The sequence below is a fragment of the Ambystoma mexicanum genome, chromosome 8, assembly GCF_040938575.1.
Source record: "Ambystoma mexicanum isolate Mex_15411 chromosome 8, UKY_AmexF1_1, whole genome shotgun sequence".
In the NCBI taxonomy this organism is placed as follows: Eukaryota; Metazoa; Chordata; class Amphibia; order Caudata; family Ambystomatidae; genus Ambystoma; species Ambystoma mexicanum.
This window is the reverse complement of record NC_090929.1, coordinates 1,053,988,493-1,054,001,625: the sequence shown is the minus strand read 5'-3', so window position 1 is coordinate 1,054,001,625 and position 13,133 is coordinate 1,053,988,493. Positions and strand designations below refer to the sequence as shown.

General features: G+C 43.8%; 1 protein-coding gene across 1 annotated transcript in view; it reads left to right on the top strand.

Moving 5' to 3' along the window:
• PLAC9 (placenta associated 9) overlaps positions 1-13,133 on the top strand; it is a 127,956-nt gene that overhangs the window by 113,318 nt on the left and 1,505 nt on the right. Inside the window, exons 2-3 of the mRNA XM_069611029.1 lie at positions 338-435; positions 3,633-3,756. Of these exons, the coding sequence (XP_069467130.1) occupies positions 338-435; positions 3,633-3,756 (222 nt within the window). The remainder of the gene's footprint in view (positions 1-337; positions 436-3,632; positions 3,757-13,133) is intronic.

Here is a 13,133-nt window from a genome sequence, read left to right as displayed (position 1 = left end):
GTCAATTATCACCAGTTAACGTCAAGTGGCGTGTGTAACGTATGAGGAGCGTGGCATTGATATTGAGGTATTGTGAGAAGGCATGCACATATTTTAGTTGAGCGTAAAGTAGATGTGACTCTACAGGCTCTCCCTGGACTGTTTTCTAATGGGAGTAAACTTGAAGTCCACCATCTTGAGAGAACTGTAGGTTAGGGATTCAGGTGAGGAAAGGTTGGAATTAAAGGACACATCCTGCAGGAAGAGCTGTAGCTTATTTGATAATGGGGGCCAAGTGATCAAAAGGGCACGGGGCAAGTGGAACAACCCAACTAACCCAAACTATTTCTTCCAACAGATGCAGAGGCCATCGCTGGTCGGCAAGAGAATGTGGCGAGAAGCAATTGGTGTAATGAACATAGGACACTGCACCGCCGTATGGATTCTGTTGAGGAGGTAATAGGTGCCACATTGTATTTGCATTAATTTGCAGCGCACATAACCCATAGGTATCCAGGCGCTAGTTTCATTGTGGAAGGGCAGGTTATTTATAACACGCTCAGTTTTTTTTATCTTTTTAAAAACATTTTAAAAATTGTTTTATCCAAGCGCGGATCCAGGATTTGAACCCGTGTTTGCTCAGCATGGTCTTGCTTCCAAGACCCGCAGATTGCCACAGAGCTATCCTCCCGCCCCTACACCATTAATAATATCCAAGACTAGTGGCACAAACACTCTCTTTTCTCCTGATCTCCTGACTTGCCGATACCAACACCCTCTCCCAAATCTTATAAAACAGAGAGGTTAAAGTCCAGTTGTGTGCACTTGTTGTTGGTATCAAGTTATGTTATTGCAGGAGTCAGCAACTGTTGACTCTCCAGATGTGTTAGACTACATTTTCCATGATCCCTTTCCGTTGACTCTGCTAGCTAGGGATCATGGGTGTTGCAGTCCAAACGATCCAAAGGTCACAGGGCCCTGTTTAATTCAGATAATCTTCTCACTCTCATACTCTTGAAGCTTCCTGACCTCAAAGATGCAGGATTTCTAATAGACAAAATGAGGAATGTGCTTTACTTCCATACGTTCAGGATCACTTTCTTTGAGCATGTGACTGCCCACAGGAATCAGAGGAGAGGTCTCCTATCCAAATTTCAAGGTTTTTCTCATTGATTCCGGGAATCCAAGTACAGGGTCCAGCTGAATGCATATATCAGTTACAATCGCTCTTCATCTCCAGCCCAGAAATCAAATACGTTCCAGTAGTAGTTTCGCTTCCGGGACCCACAGTACCAACAACGATCACTTTCTTAAAGGCCCACTTGGGAAAGTTTCACCAGGGTCCAATGTGTCCTCAAGATAGCAATTTCTTTCCTCTGTCATATTTCTGGATCCCTTGGGCACTGCTTGATTTTGTATAGAACACACTTCCTCCTGCCCAATTCATTAATCCAGCAACACCCAAGTTAGAACATCATCTTCCAGATAAATCACTGCTAAAATGTAAAGGGGTCATCTACCCAATGTAATTATTTTGTTTTTTCATCCTACCTCTTTTTTTATATATTTCTCTGACATACTTTAAATATTCTGATAAATACGTACACAAGTAAGACCCTAGGAGAGTTAAATTAGTTTTTAGTTGATAAATATTTTGAAAAGATACAACCTTTAACTAAAACTGGGCTTTGCCTGCACCCCATCTGATGAAGCATTGTGTGAAATAATGAATTAAAGCAGAGGGCAAGATGCAAGGATGGCAGCCTACATGCCTCTACTGGTCTTTGGTCTCATGGGATAACAAAGAGAAGAAACATTTCCTGCAGCTTGCAAATAACTGGGATCCACAGGTCGTTATCACTCAGCCAGGAAAATACGAGCCATCCTCGGTAGCCTGAGGCCACGTTTTAGACTTCTTAAAAACAAATGCTGTTAAACCGTGCTTTATTGATCACCAAGGCTCTCATCAGAAGTTTGCCGGTGTCCCAGAGGTAAATCCGCTGGTATACCGCCAGCGCAAATAGCATTACCGCAACCCGGTCTGGCGCTATTAGCTCCGGATCCTGAATGGTGGTAAGGATATTGCTCCCCATTTTGTTAAGAGTCTATGGGGCAGAATCTGCGCTATTACCGCCTGCGCTATTAGCGCTGCAAATGGGTGGAATGTGGCAAGATTGACCTGCAGCTCAAAGCTGGAGGCAAGTCTGATACTTTCCACCCAAACGCGGGACTTTGGCGGAAGGGTAATGCGGCGGTAATAGCGTTACCACCGCATTCTTACCGCTCCGCCCAACCCCTGATGAGACCCTAAATCTGCATATGAACATCTGCTCCGCTTATCCAAATTCCATCCTTTCATACAAACATTCATCCAACATCCCTCTCTCGCGCCACGTTGGGATTTCCCCCCTTTTTCCTTTTCTCCTTCGCCCCGTTTCCGTTTCATGCCACAGACCACGGCCCGGTTGCCAACCTGGGCGGGTCCACGATTCCCCTCTACACAGCGAAGGCTCAGCTCCTTAAGGCCTCTACAGTGGCGATGCGTGCAGCATAAAAGTCTAATAGTATAACATTAACATCCTTCCAAGCAGCCATCCCACGTGCATCCCCTAATTCCTGAAGACAAAGGAGGCAAGCGGTCGCCTTGCCAGGAAACTTCGGGATGGAGAAAGGTCTGTGGTGAGGCGGTTACTGTGTTGGCTCATGTCATGGCCTCTGAAGGTCAATACATTTACCTGCAACTAGCTTTGCTGAAGTGTAGTGTTCAGTTCACTCGTTTGGATTAATAAAATGTGCATCTTTCTCAGAATGTCATACAGAATACACTTGGGCACATGTGGCCATCTGCTGCTGCTGCTGAGTGTTGTAACCAATAGCCTGCATTGGTAAAGCAGACAGTGCTGGTCGTGGAATACTGAAGGCCATCTCGTGTCAATGATACGACACAGTGGCGATGTTTTTTGTTCTTCTGTATAGAAAAGGTAAAGACTAGAGGTAGCATGTTATTCATTTGTTCTGTAAAGAAAAAAGTAAGAAAAAACATCGATATATATTTATTTTATTTATATTTGCCTGATTAGGTCGGTAAGGGCATACTCCCCTATATGTTTGGGGGAAAAGAAAGAAAAAGAAATCACATTTCTGAGGTGACTCCCCTTACATTTGCAAAGACCCCTACACCACAGTGTTAGCTCTCCCCAAACATAAGCCAGTAAACACTTAGATTCACGGAATTTTTCGCACGATGCAAAGTGACTTTTCACTGGTGCAAAGTCACTTTGCACTGCAAAAATATCCTTTGCACTGCTCCATGAATCGGGGCAGCAAAGTGTATTTTTGCTGTGCAAAGTGTATTTTTGCACAGCAAAAATACACTATGCATTGTTCCATGAATCAGGGTGTTTGTTGGCAGCGCAAAGTCACTTTGCAGCAGTGAAAAGTCACTTTGCACCGTTCAAAACATTCCACGAATCAGGCATTAGGATACTAATCTTTAAAAGAAGTTCAAAGGGTATACATTTACAAAAAAAGACAGAGAGTGCTAACATTGTGTAAATTCCGCTTTCTAAAGCCATGTTTGTTAGTGATGCAGGGGGATGTGCTGCCACTTCTTTGCATTCTGACACCAGTGCCACTGTTCCTTTTTTTGTCAGCGGGTAGAAAAAACGGTTGAACATCTGTACTCGGAGGTTAAGACGCTCCTGGATACCATGGTGGACCCTGCATGGCATCCCCCATTGGGCACTGGCAACCCAACCATGGACATCTTTGAGGAGGGTATGTATTACTTAATCATTTACCAAGTGCTTATTTTGGTATAAAATATATTTTTTTATATCCGTGGAGCTTATGTTCCTTGAGGAGTAAGGGAAAAGTCATGCGTAAAAAAGTAGTGTGCAAGCCTTGTACCTATTCCTTTTACGTTACTCTTCATTTCATCGATTTGAATTATTTCATCACAGAGAGGGTCCATGGATTGGAATATCCGTTTCCGCCATAGAGATGTGACCACATTTACACCAGAATGACATTTTCCTGCTGGCGTAAATGCTGTACATACCTATGGAATCCGCCTGCTTTTTACACCAGGAAAAAGCCGGCGCATTCCATAGGTGTCCATTGTAAATACTGCCTGCCATGGCAAATATTTTGCACAACAGAGTGCAAAAAGGAGTAAAAAAATGACAATTTCTCCTCCACTTTACTCCCCCCTTTTGTACTCGTGCAACGTGCAAATGTCGAAACGTATGTGGTGGAGACCTGTTTGCACCAAAGTGCAAAAGTAATAGGTCCCCTCCGAGTAATTGACAGGGATTTGTAATACCAGAAAGTCTAACATATTGCATGGCTGAATGGAGGTTATCCTCCAAAACCAGTCTCTCTCTTTTATGCAGTCATTGTCAAGGTGCCCCTTTAAAAGGCACAACTTAACTCCCTCAGAGTCAGTCGCTTCTCCAAGCAACGAGTTGGTGGTAGGTCTCTTTCTTCGGCTGGTGCCTCCCTCTGGAACAGCCTCCCCGCCTCCCTGAAATTTGAGGAGAATCATCTTCGATTCCGGAAGCACCTCAAAACCTTTCTCTTTGCTTCTGCTTTTTCTCCTCCTCTCCCTTGCTGACTTCCTGGCTGACACTGAATTTGCACTGGTTACCTGGTCACCCTCTGATCTCGGGCCTAGGTCCCTTCCCCTGCAAGTCGCATTCTTGCACTCCCTTCCCAGCTTCCCCGGCACCGATGGACTGGTTAAGTATCCCTACAGTCCCACCACCAGCACTTGACACCTGATGGCTGCACTTCCTTGCACTTGCCACCTGTGGGCCGTACTTTTACACACTATATATCTTCATTTATTTATTTATTTTGTTTGGTTCTTATCCCATGTACTGCACTGTCCTCTCCCCCTTCTCCCTCGCACTTCTCCTCCTTCCCCTTCCCATGCACTTGCACGGTCTTAATGACACCTGGCCTAGTAGGATCGTTGTCTGTCCTCCCTTGTTCCCCCTCCCATGCCTTGTCGCGCCTTGAAACACTTGTGTATAGGCGCGTTATAAATGCCATATCATATCATATCATATCATATGGCGTGCTTGCTTCAGCTACTGGTGAATTCCAGAGGTTTTCTTTTGCTCGAGTACCCCTTGGGCTCCCACCTGCTCTGTCCCCTTTCCTTTCCAGCCTCATGGAGGTGATATTTTCACAATCAAAATAAACCTCTGACCACAGTGCTGATAGAGGCCATCATAAGGCAAGGAAGCACTTCCAGGTTACAGACAGAGCTTCCTGTTCCGACATGTGTGCGCATGACATTTTTCACAGAATTCACTGTGCTCGGGTGGGACAGCGAGGACAGGAGGTGATAGGGCGAGACATGGCGAGGAGGTCTATGAGGCCTTAGGGGAATAGTGCCGTTCTTTCGTTAAATTTGATGTTTGTTGGTACAATGCTCATTAAGACAACCACGTTTAGCAAATGAGAGCAATGGCCGGGAACAAACACAACTACCGGAGCAAGAGGATCCACCACATGAGGCAAGCGAGAGTGGAAACCACACCTCCAAATTCATTAAAAGTGAGACCCAAATAATGTTTAGCTAAAAAAACAGCCACTAGTGTCATTACTCACAAGGGGAGCTCCTGAGTTTGGCGATGATCAGGACACGAAGAGAAGGGCAGAAATGGTTAAAGAACTGGGCCCATCAAATCCATGAGCACAGTAACCTCTCGGGCTGGGAGGGGGTGGGGGGTTGGAGAAGTCTCTGGTCATTCCAGAAAGTAAACTGCCTGCATACGGTTTATGGTCATTGCATTGAATTCCTTGCATCTAAATGCATTAGAATCGATTTTGCATTTTTTTCCTTTTTTGGGGGTACCCCTTTTTTTGGGGGTACCCCCCAAGCCTCAGTTTTGTACTCTTTAAAATCCACCTGAACTAAAATTAACCCTTTCCCCCCATAAAACATGCATTCGATGCACATTTCTTAGATGGAAAAAAATGGATGGAATGGCATTAGATGCAATGACCAGATACCACTGCATACACAGTTTTAACTGGAAGCAAACATACCTATTGCAGAATGTCCCCACCTTATAAAAAGGTGGGGTGCGTGGTTACTCACGTCTCAGTCATGCGAGATGTCTGTTGAGATAGCCCACCTGCGTGTTAGAAGACCCATCAAAAGTGACTAGAGAGAGACAGTTGATATTAAACGGCCCATAATCACTGCCCCATTGGAGATGGTAGTTGAAGCAATGCATTACAGTTGTATTCTATAAGATCCAAAAACCTTTACTCATCCAGAGAAGAAAGGCCTTGAGGGCCAACACGTTGGCCTTTAGTTGCAACATGTTTATGTGGGAGAAGGCCGACTCAGGGTGACCACAAGTAATGAACACTCGGATGCCTCAGAATGGCTCTCTAGCCATAGACTGAAGGATATATGGTGCAGATTTATCGGTCCAAATTGATACATGGCTCCTATGACTGAAAACCTACATGTGGAGATGGGGTTATGAGCAGACTGAGATTTGGACAACTGACTCCAGGCTCATGGAGTCGATATTCAACCCCATCAGCCTGACCATGCCATGTGGATCTTTCACATCCACGGCATGAGGAAAGGTCGTTCGGCATACATCAGGCCGTAAAACCAGATAATCGCCAGGACTAGCAAGTGGTGCTGTGCGAGGAAGAACTGAAGTGTGTAAGAGCTTGCCAAAGTGTCAAAACTCTTTCTGGAAGTTGAGAAACCTGGCCCAAGCCACTGTCCAAAATATCCCAGATTAGGGGGCGCCTTGCGGGGAACAAGTGCAGACTTGCCCATATCAAGGAAAGCCTCCAGAACAAGACTCCACAAGATCTAGGCTCTCTAAGGTGGCACAGACCTCCCTAGTCAGTCTTCTAAATAGTCTGCGAGAACCCCTGTGACTGATGGCAGCTACAAGCAGAGCCATCCCTGCATTGAATGAATGGGGCGGGGAGTTTAGATTAAAGTAAAGTACCTTGCTCAGATGGCAAATTCCCCCGGGGCCATGTCAGAGAATGCAGGTCTCAGATCTACAGAACCAAGTAATACAACGTTTTCAAAACTAATTGCATCTGATACATAATTCAATCCATGCTGACCATCTCAAAGTCTGCAGCAAAGTAATGGGAACAGCAACGTATAGTCTGCTCATCAAAGGGAACTAGCTTCATTGCTCCCACCTCCAAGAGTGTTTTAATCTAGTGAAACAACTACGGGAAGACTGAGTAGGATCAGGGGTTCAGTTAGGAAGCATGACAAGGAAGACAAACTCTGGCTCCCCACACGGGGCATACATAGCTGTTATTCCTTCAGAATGCAAAATAACCTGAAACTATCTAGAAAAGTCATTTGTCTAGTCCATTGTGCTTCCAATAATTTAAGGAGGTACCAGTTATTTTCTGCTTTTCCGTGTCAGACGTTAGATCAGTCTTGTCTATTTCAGCCATTGGTAAATCCTTTAGATCTCCGATGATCCCATTGACTTGCTCTATTAGGCCAACGAAAAAGAGGCCTCAAAGGTCTATGGGCTTTAGGAGGGATGAAGGGGAGGGACTTAACTGCAAACCTCTCTAACTTGGATTTAGCTAGTTGGTTCTTGGTGGATGCAGCACAGTTTGTTCCCATCAAAGAGGTGGTCAAGAACATTTGCTTAGGACTCCACAGAAAGATGCATGTAGCCCAGTCAGCTTGACCAAAGAAACCATTCCTAAATGCACGCCAGTGACAGCAGTATTTGTATGTTCCATGTCAGAGCTTGACATGATCAGGAGAGTTTGGTGTCCTGAAAGTTGGCCCTCTACTCATCTTGCTTATCTGCCCTGGCCTCGCAGAGAGAAGCATTCTAGTACACCTAAAACATTAAATTCAAGAATCTAGCCTCCTAACCTAGTGAGGAGGTGACAAATGAGGCAGAGTTCTTCACACTAGTCAAGAACCCCAGTCCCATGAACAAATGCATCAGCAATAGGAAGCGGCATTGACAGCCTTTTGAGCATGCGTTGTTTCCATGTTAAAGGGAAGGACCTCTGGCCCAACAATAAGGCTTGCCCCAGAACCTGCTTTTCAGGGAAGAGGAGATGGTCTCCTTCAGTTCCAATAATATACAGGTAATATTTGCATCAAAAGTTGACCCAAAAACAGATCACCTCACTCTTCTGCCTGGGGTTGGCAGAATGTATATGCAACAAGAAGAGAAAGGAAAATACAGTATATAACTCCAATAGCTGACTGGTTCTTATTCAAAACTAATAGCATGCTCCTGAAAAAGTTGACCCTCTAGCATATTCATAAAATTATAAATTCAATTTATTACAAAATCATATACATTTTTGAATATAGTGCAAATCTAAAACCGTTCTCTAAAAACGATACACACATGAAATAGATGATACAATACACAAATCACCACAAATATGACACTTATACACATTAAGAAATACATAAAGCTAAAAACATTCAATCTACCAGAACAGGGCAATAGATAAATCCCTACTGGTCCAATTCGTGTGAAACCAATTGTCGGCCCAACCTGTTTCTGTCTCTCGCACAACAATGTTTGGACATTCACCAGTGGATGTCTACTGAAGATCTTTAATGAAGTATCTGATTCTTGTATTGTGAGTGGGTTGCATGTCACATATATTGATGTCGGGGGGAAAAAACCTATCAATGTATTCCAAACATCAAAGGCGACCATGTGTGTGGTCGATTTCATCGATGAAAAAACTATTTACCAACATTAGCAGCAACTGTCTGGAGCGCCCAGGTGGTCGTCCAACTATAGCCGGAGGGGAAATCCAAGCCAAAACAAAACCATTTGGCTGTTACTAAGATGAAAAAAGACTCTCGTCCATCTCCAAGCACCAATGATTGTCTGTCATATGAGCGAAAGTGTGGTCCCTAGAGTAAGAGAAAACAGATTTTCTATGTATAACCTAATCAGTCTGGTCCATCTCTAAATGCCAATGAGTGTCAAAACGTGAGACATGATGGTCCGTAGAGTAAGGGAAAACAGTTTTTCTATGTATAAACTAACATCTACAGTGACTCACACACCAAGCATGTAACAATATATAGTGATGTAACACTAAGGGTATGACTAATGAACAATTGGTCTATCTTGCATTCCTACCGTTAAAATGATGCAACTTGATAACACTCTATAACGGTCTCTGGAGAAAAACATAGAAGTGGCATACTGTGTGGGTATCACCAACTCACTATTATTGTACATTCATACGTACATACAAACTGCCCCTGCTAGAAGAACACCCTGTCCCTATCCCTGCCAGGCTCTCCCTAGAGGTTGGGTGTTGCACCGCCTATCTAAGAGGGATAGATTAAAGAGACTGTCCCTATTCACAAATACTTATATAAAAGGCCAGATACAAGTCACTAGTACCTAATTTCTAGACATTCTACTTTAGATAATGTCTGAATCTTGAGTTACTAAAGCTCGGTATTGACTGGGATTTTTGCACCTTTATTGACCAGAGCAATGTCAGCTTCTAGATAGCTCAACTGACTTGTGCTGGTGTTAGAAAACCTTTCGGCTCCTATTGTGAAGGGGCCTAAAAACCAAAAATACCAAAAACTAGGCCTGATCTTATTGTCAAGCCACACTAAACTTGTGACATCTGTAACAATTACTTAGGTAAACAGATCATCAATAGCATGAGTCCAGCTCATGCCCTATAGCGTGTCTAGAAATGAGGTACTAGTGACCTGTATCTTGCCTTTTATATAAGTATTTGTGAATAGGGAAAGTCTCTTTAATCTATCCCTCTTAGATAGGCGGTGCAACACCCGGCCTAGTAGTAGTATTAGTGCTAGAATGCCACCAAGCCAACACATAACAGCTTCTTACCAGGCGGGCAGGTCTGATTTACTCCAAAAAGCACCAAACACCTGAGTGCAGTCTCACAAACAAAGGTAGACGAAGATCCACAAAACAAAAAACGGACCAAAGCTCAAGCAGTCTCGAAAAGAGTATCACATTTGCATGGCAGACATGTTAGGAGGGTCAGATGGAGGAACAATTACCTAGAAGCTATGTCTGTAAACTAATCACATACTACTCCGTGCACCTCCAAGCCTTGTCAACTAAAACAGACAGGAGTGAAAATACACCTAGTGGCCTTGTGTGAAAACGGCATATGCCGGTCACTGATATAATGCAAAGACAGAAACTTAACATTAGGCAAAACCTTGTCACATGCGGTCACACAAATGTCCATAAAGTTTTCTAAGACCAAGCGCCCAAAATATTTGTAAAGACATATAGCTGGGTTTGATGTTTATCGAATCTTAAAGGTACATGTAATGAGGGCAAGATGTCAAAAAATGCACTGGAAAACCAAACACACTGTGGATCGTGTTAGATAAATAAAGTACAGCGACTTTAAAGGAGGAACTTAACAAGATATGTTAGCACCAACAAAAAGATGCACTCTTGAAGAAAACCAACAAATGGATTGTGGAAAAAAAGGAGGAGGAATGACCAACCTCACACAGCTTCACAGAGCAAACAGTATTACTTAACCAACAGGTCCCATCTACCACCTCAGCTGAGGAACAATGTCTAAGATATGTGGACATTATGCCACTCCACCCCTTCCTTAAGACCAAAAGAATGGCTCTTGGTTTTAAAAATCATTCTTTGTTCAAAGGTTAGGAGTCTCTGATTGATTTCCTCAATGCAGAATCCTTGTATTTCCTTAAGACTCACCCACTTGGGTATGTCCCAATTCAAGGAAATGTTTGACTAAGGGAGCCCGAACAATTCTACTTTTTATACAGCTTCGGTGCTGGATGATTCTAATCTTATATTTTCTGTTGGTTTTTCTAATATAGTGCAGCCTATAGGTGCATGTCATGATATATACTGCATTGGTTCTGTTGCAGTTCGTAAAATCTTTGTGTCATTTATCTTGAAGACCTATCTCCACTTCACTGTGTTTTGTTGTGTATTTGCACATAATGCATTGTCCACATGGGAAATTACCTATTACGGGGTCAGGCCCCATAGAGTTGTTTGCTTGGGCCTCACTAGGTATCTCTCAGTTAAGTCATTCCTTTTGAGGCAAGTAGTTGGGTCACAAGTACTTTCTCAAGACGTGTCCTTATGAATGAGAGGCTTGTGATGGGTCTGTAGTTATCCAGGTCCACTGGGCCATGCAAAGTTTATCTGAGAAAGGGTCATATGAGACCTTTATTCATTGCATCTGGGAAAACACCTTTGCTGAAGGAGGCATTCACAATACTGAGGACTGCTCTGAGCACTGGGCCGTGAAGTTGTTTAATGAGGGAGGCCGGGAGGAAGTCGTCCATTGAAGCATTCGGTGTAAGGGAAGCCAGTGAGTCTGAGAGATGATTAGGAGAGAGTATGGTAAAGTCAGTCCAGATGGGCAGTGCTCCAGAGGGGGGTAGAGGGGAGAGTAGCAGTGCTCCATCTGGTTTTGAGGCATAGATGAGACCTCAGATTCTATCATTTTCGGTAATGAATAAGGTATCGACTCTGTCGCATTTCTCAAGTGAAGCCAGCACGTTGGGGCCAGATGTGGACTTGGCGCTTTGCTACTGTTAGAGGCTGTTCCAATGATGGAGAGGGAACAGTATGATTTGTTTAAGGTCCAGAGATCCAGTCAGGGAGAATAAAGAGTCAGGTAGGTGTTTGGCCGGTTGGGACTCGGGGCCATGTATGTCTCCACGAAGGCTATTATTAGAATAGGAGACCGTTGCTGAGGAGAGTTGTTTAGAGATATCATCAATGAAGTTACTACTCCCCTGGGATGTCCTGCAAATCAGGTGGAATGCAATTGACTCATTGTTTCAGATGGGGAAGCCACAGGAGGGAGATTAGAAGGAGCAGTGTGCCCGTGTATGTGATGAACTTTGTACATGTTTCTAAAGTTTTAAATAAGGCCTTTGATGGCATGTTTGCCAGTGGGGAAGGTGAAATCCACAACTCGTAGTCTATGCGCCTTTCTATCAGGGAAGAAGATCGGCTCCGACAGTGTCAATATTGCCTGAACAAAGAAAGCAGATAAGCCTATGGCAGCAACAGATAAGTGGTTAAATGGATAGGGCACACCAGAGGCACCAGTACCAGGTCATGAGTGAACCTCACAAACAAACGTTGCCTCAACAACAGCTTGTGTAGCCTGTGACACCAAAGATGAAGATCAGTAACCAGGATAATTTGTGTACCGGAATGGCACTAAGGGTACATTAACTCTTCCACCATCAACCTCAGAAGTTCTTTTGCATTAAGAATGATGTCCTCTACCTAGAACCTATAGTTTTGTCAGGTCACATCTGTCACATTACGTGGCTTATTGATCCAGTGATGGATCAGAAGTTTGATTCTGGAATGCTTGCCAACTACTTCAGACTTCGGGAACACCTCAGGGCTCTGCCAGTGTTCGACCCTCCACATCAGTCGCTCGCTAGAGTTTTGGTTTCTTTGATGTCTTTTGGAGTTAAGGACTAGTTGTGACCCGCTGCCCCAATTCTTAAATAAAAGCAGGACCAGCTCAATCTTTCAGTTGTATGAGGTTGATAAATTGCATTGCAATAAATCAGGTTATAGTAAATTCCATCCATTTAACAGAACTGTGGTAGCATGCACTATATAAGGCTACACCTCAAAACACATTCTCTTATTAGGCGCATTCAGTCTGGCCTGGTACTTTGAAGCGCTTTAGTCACAGCCAGCAGGTTGGATGAGACTACATAGTTACTCACAAGGCAGAGAATGGTCACTTCTGGCGGAAGAAATGGGTTCTGTCCTAATAAAAGAGCGACTCACCCATCTCCACCCAATTGTTGGAACTAAGCACCTATAAAATGCACCTCAAGTGAATGGAGGCCAGCAAACAACGTGGTACTCACCTTGTAGTACTATTTTGTTATGCTTTGAACTGCGACTTCCTGTAAACTGAAATGTCTTTAAGGGTGGAAAGGCAATAAAGAAGCCCATTATTGACTGGGCAAAAAAAGTCTAACTCATTAAGCGATGTGTAACCATTTACATCAGATCTTTAATTGAGGGTCAGCTAATTGTCTATAATGGGATCTAGACTCCAGCACCTATTTGGCAGCAATGGTGGAAGTACGTTGAGGAGACTAAGTT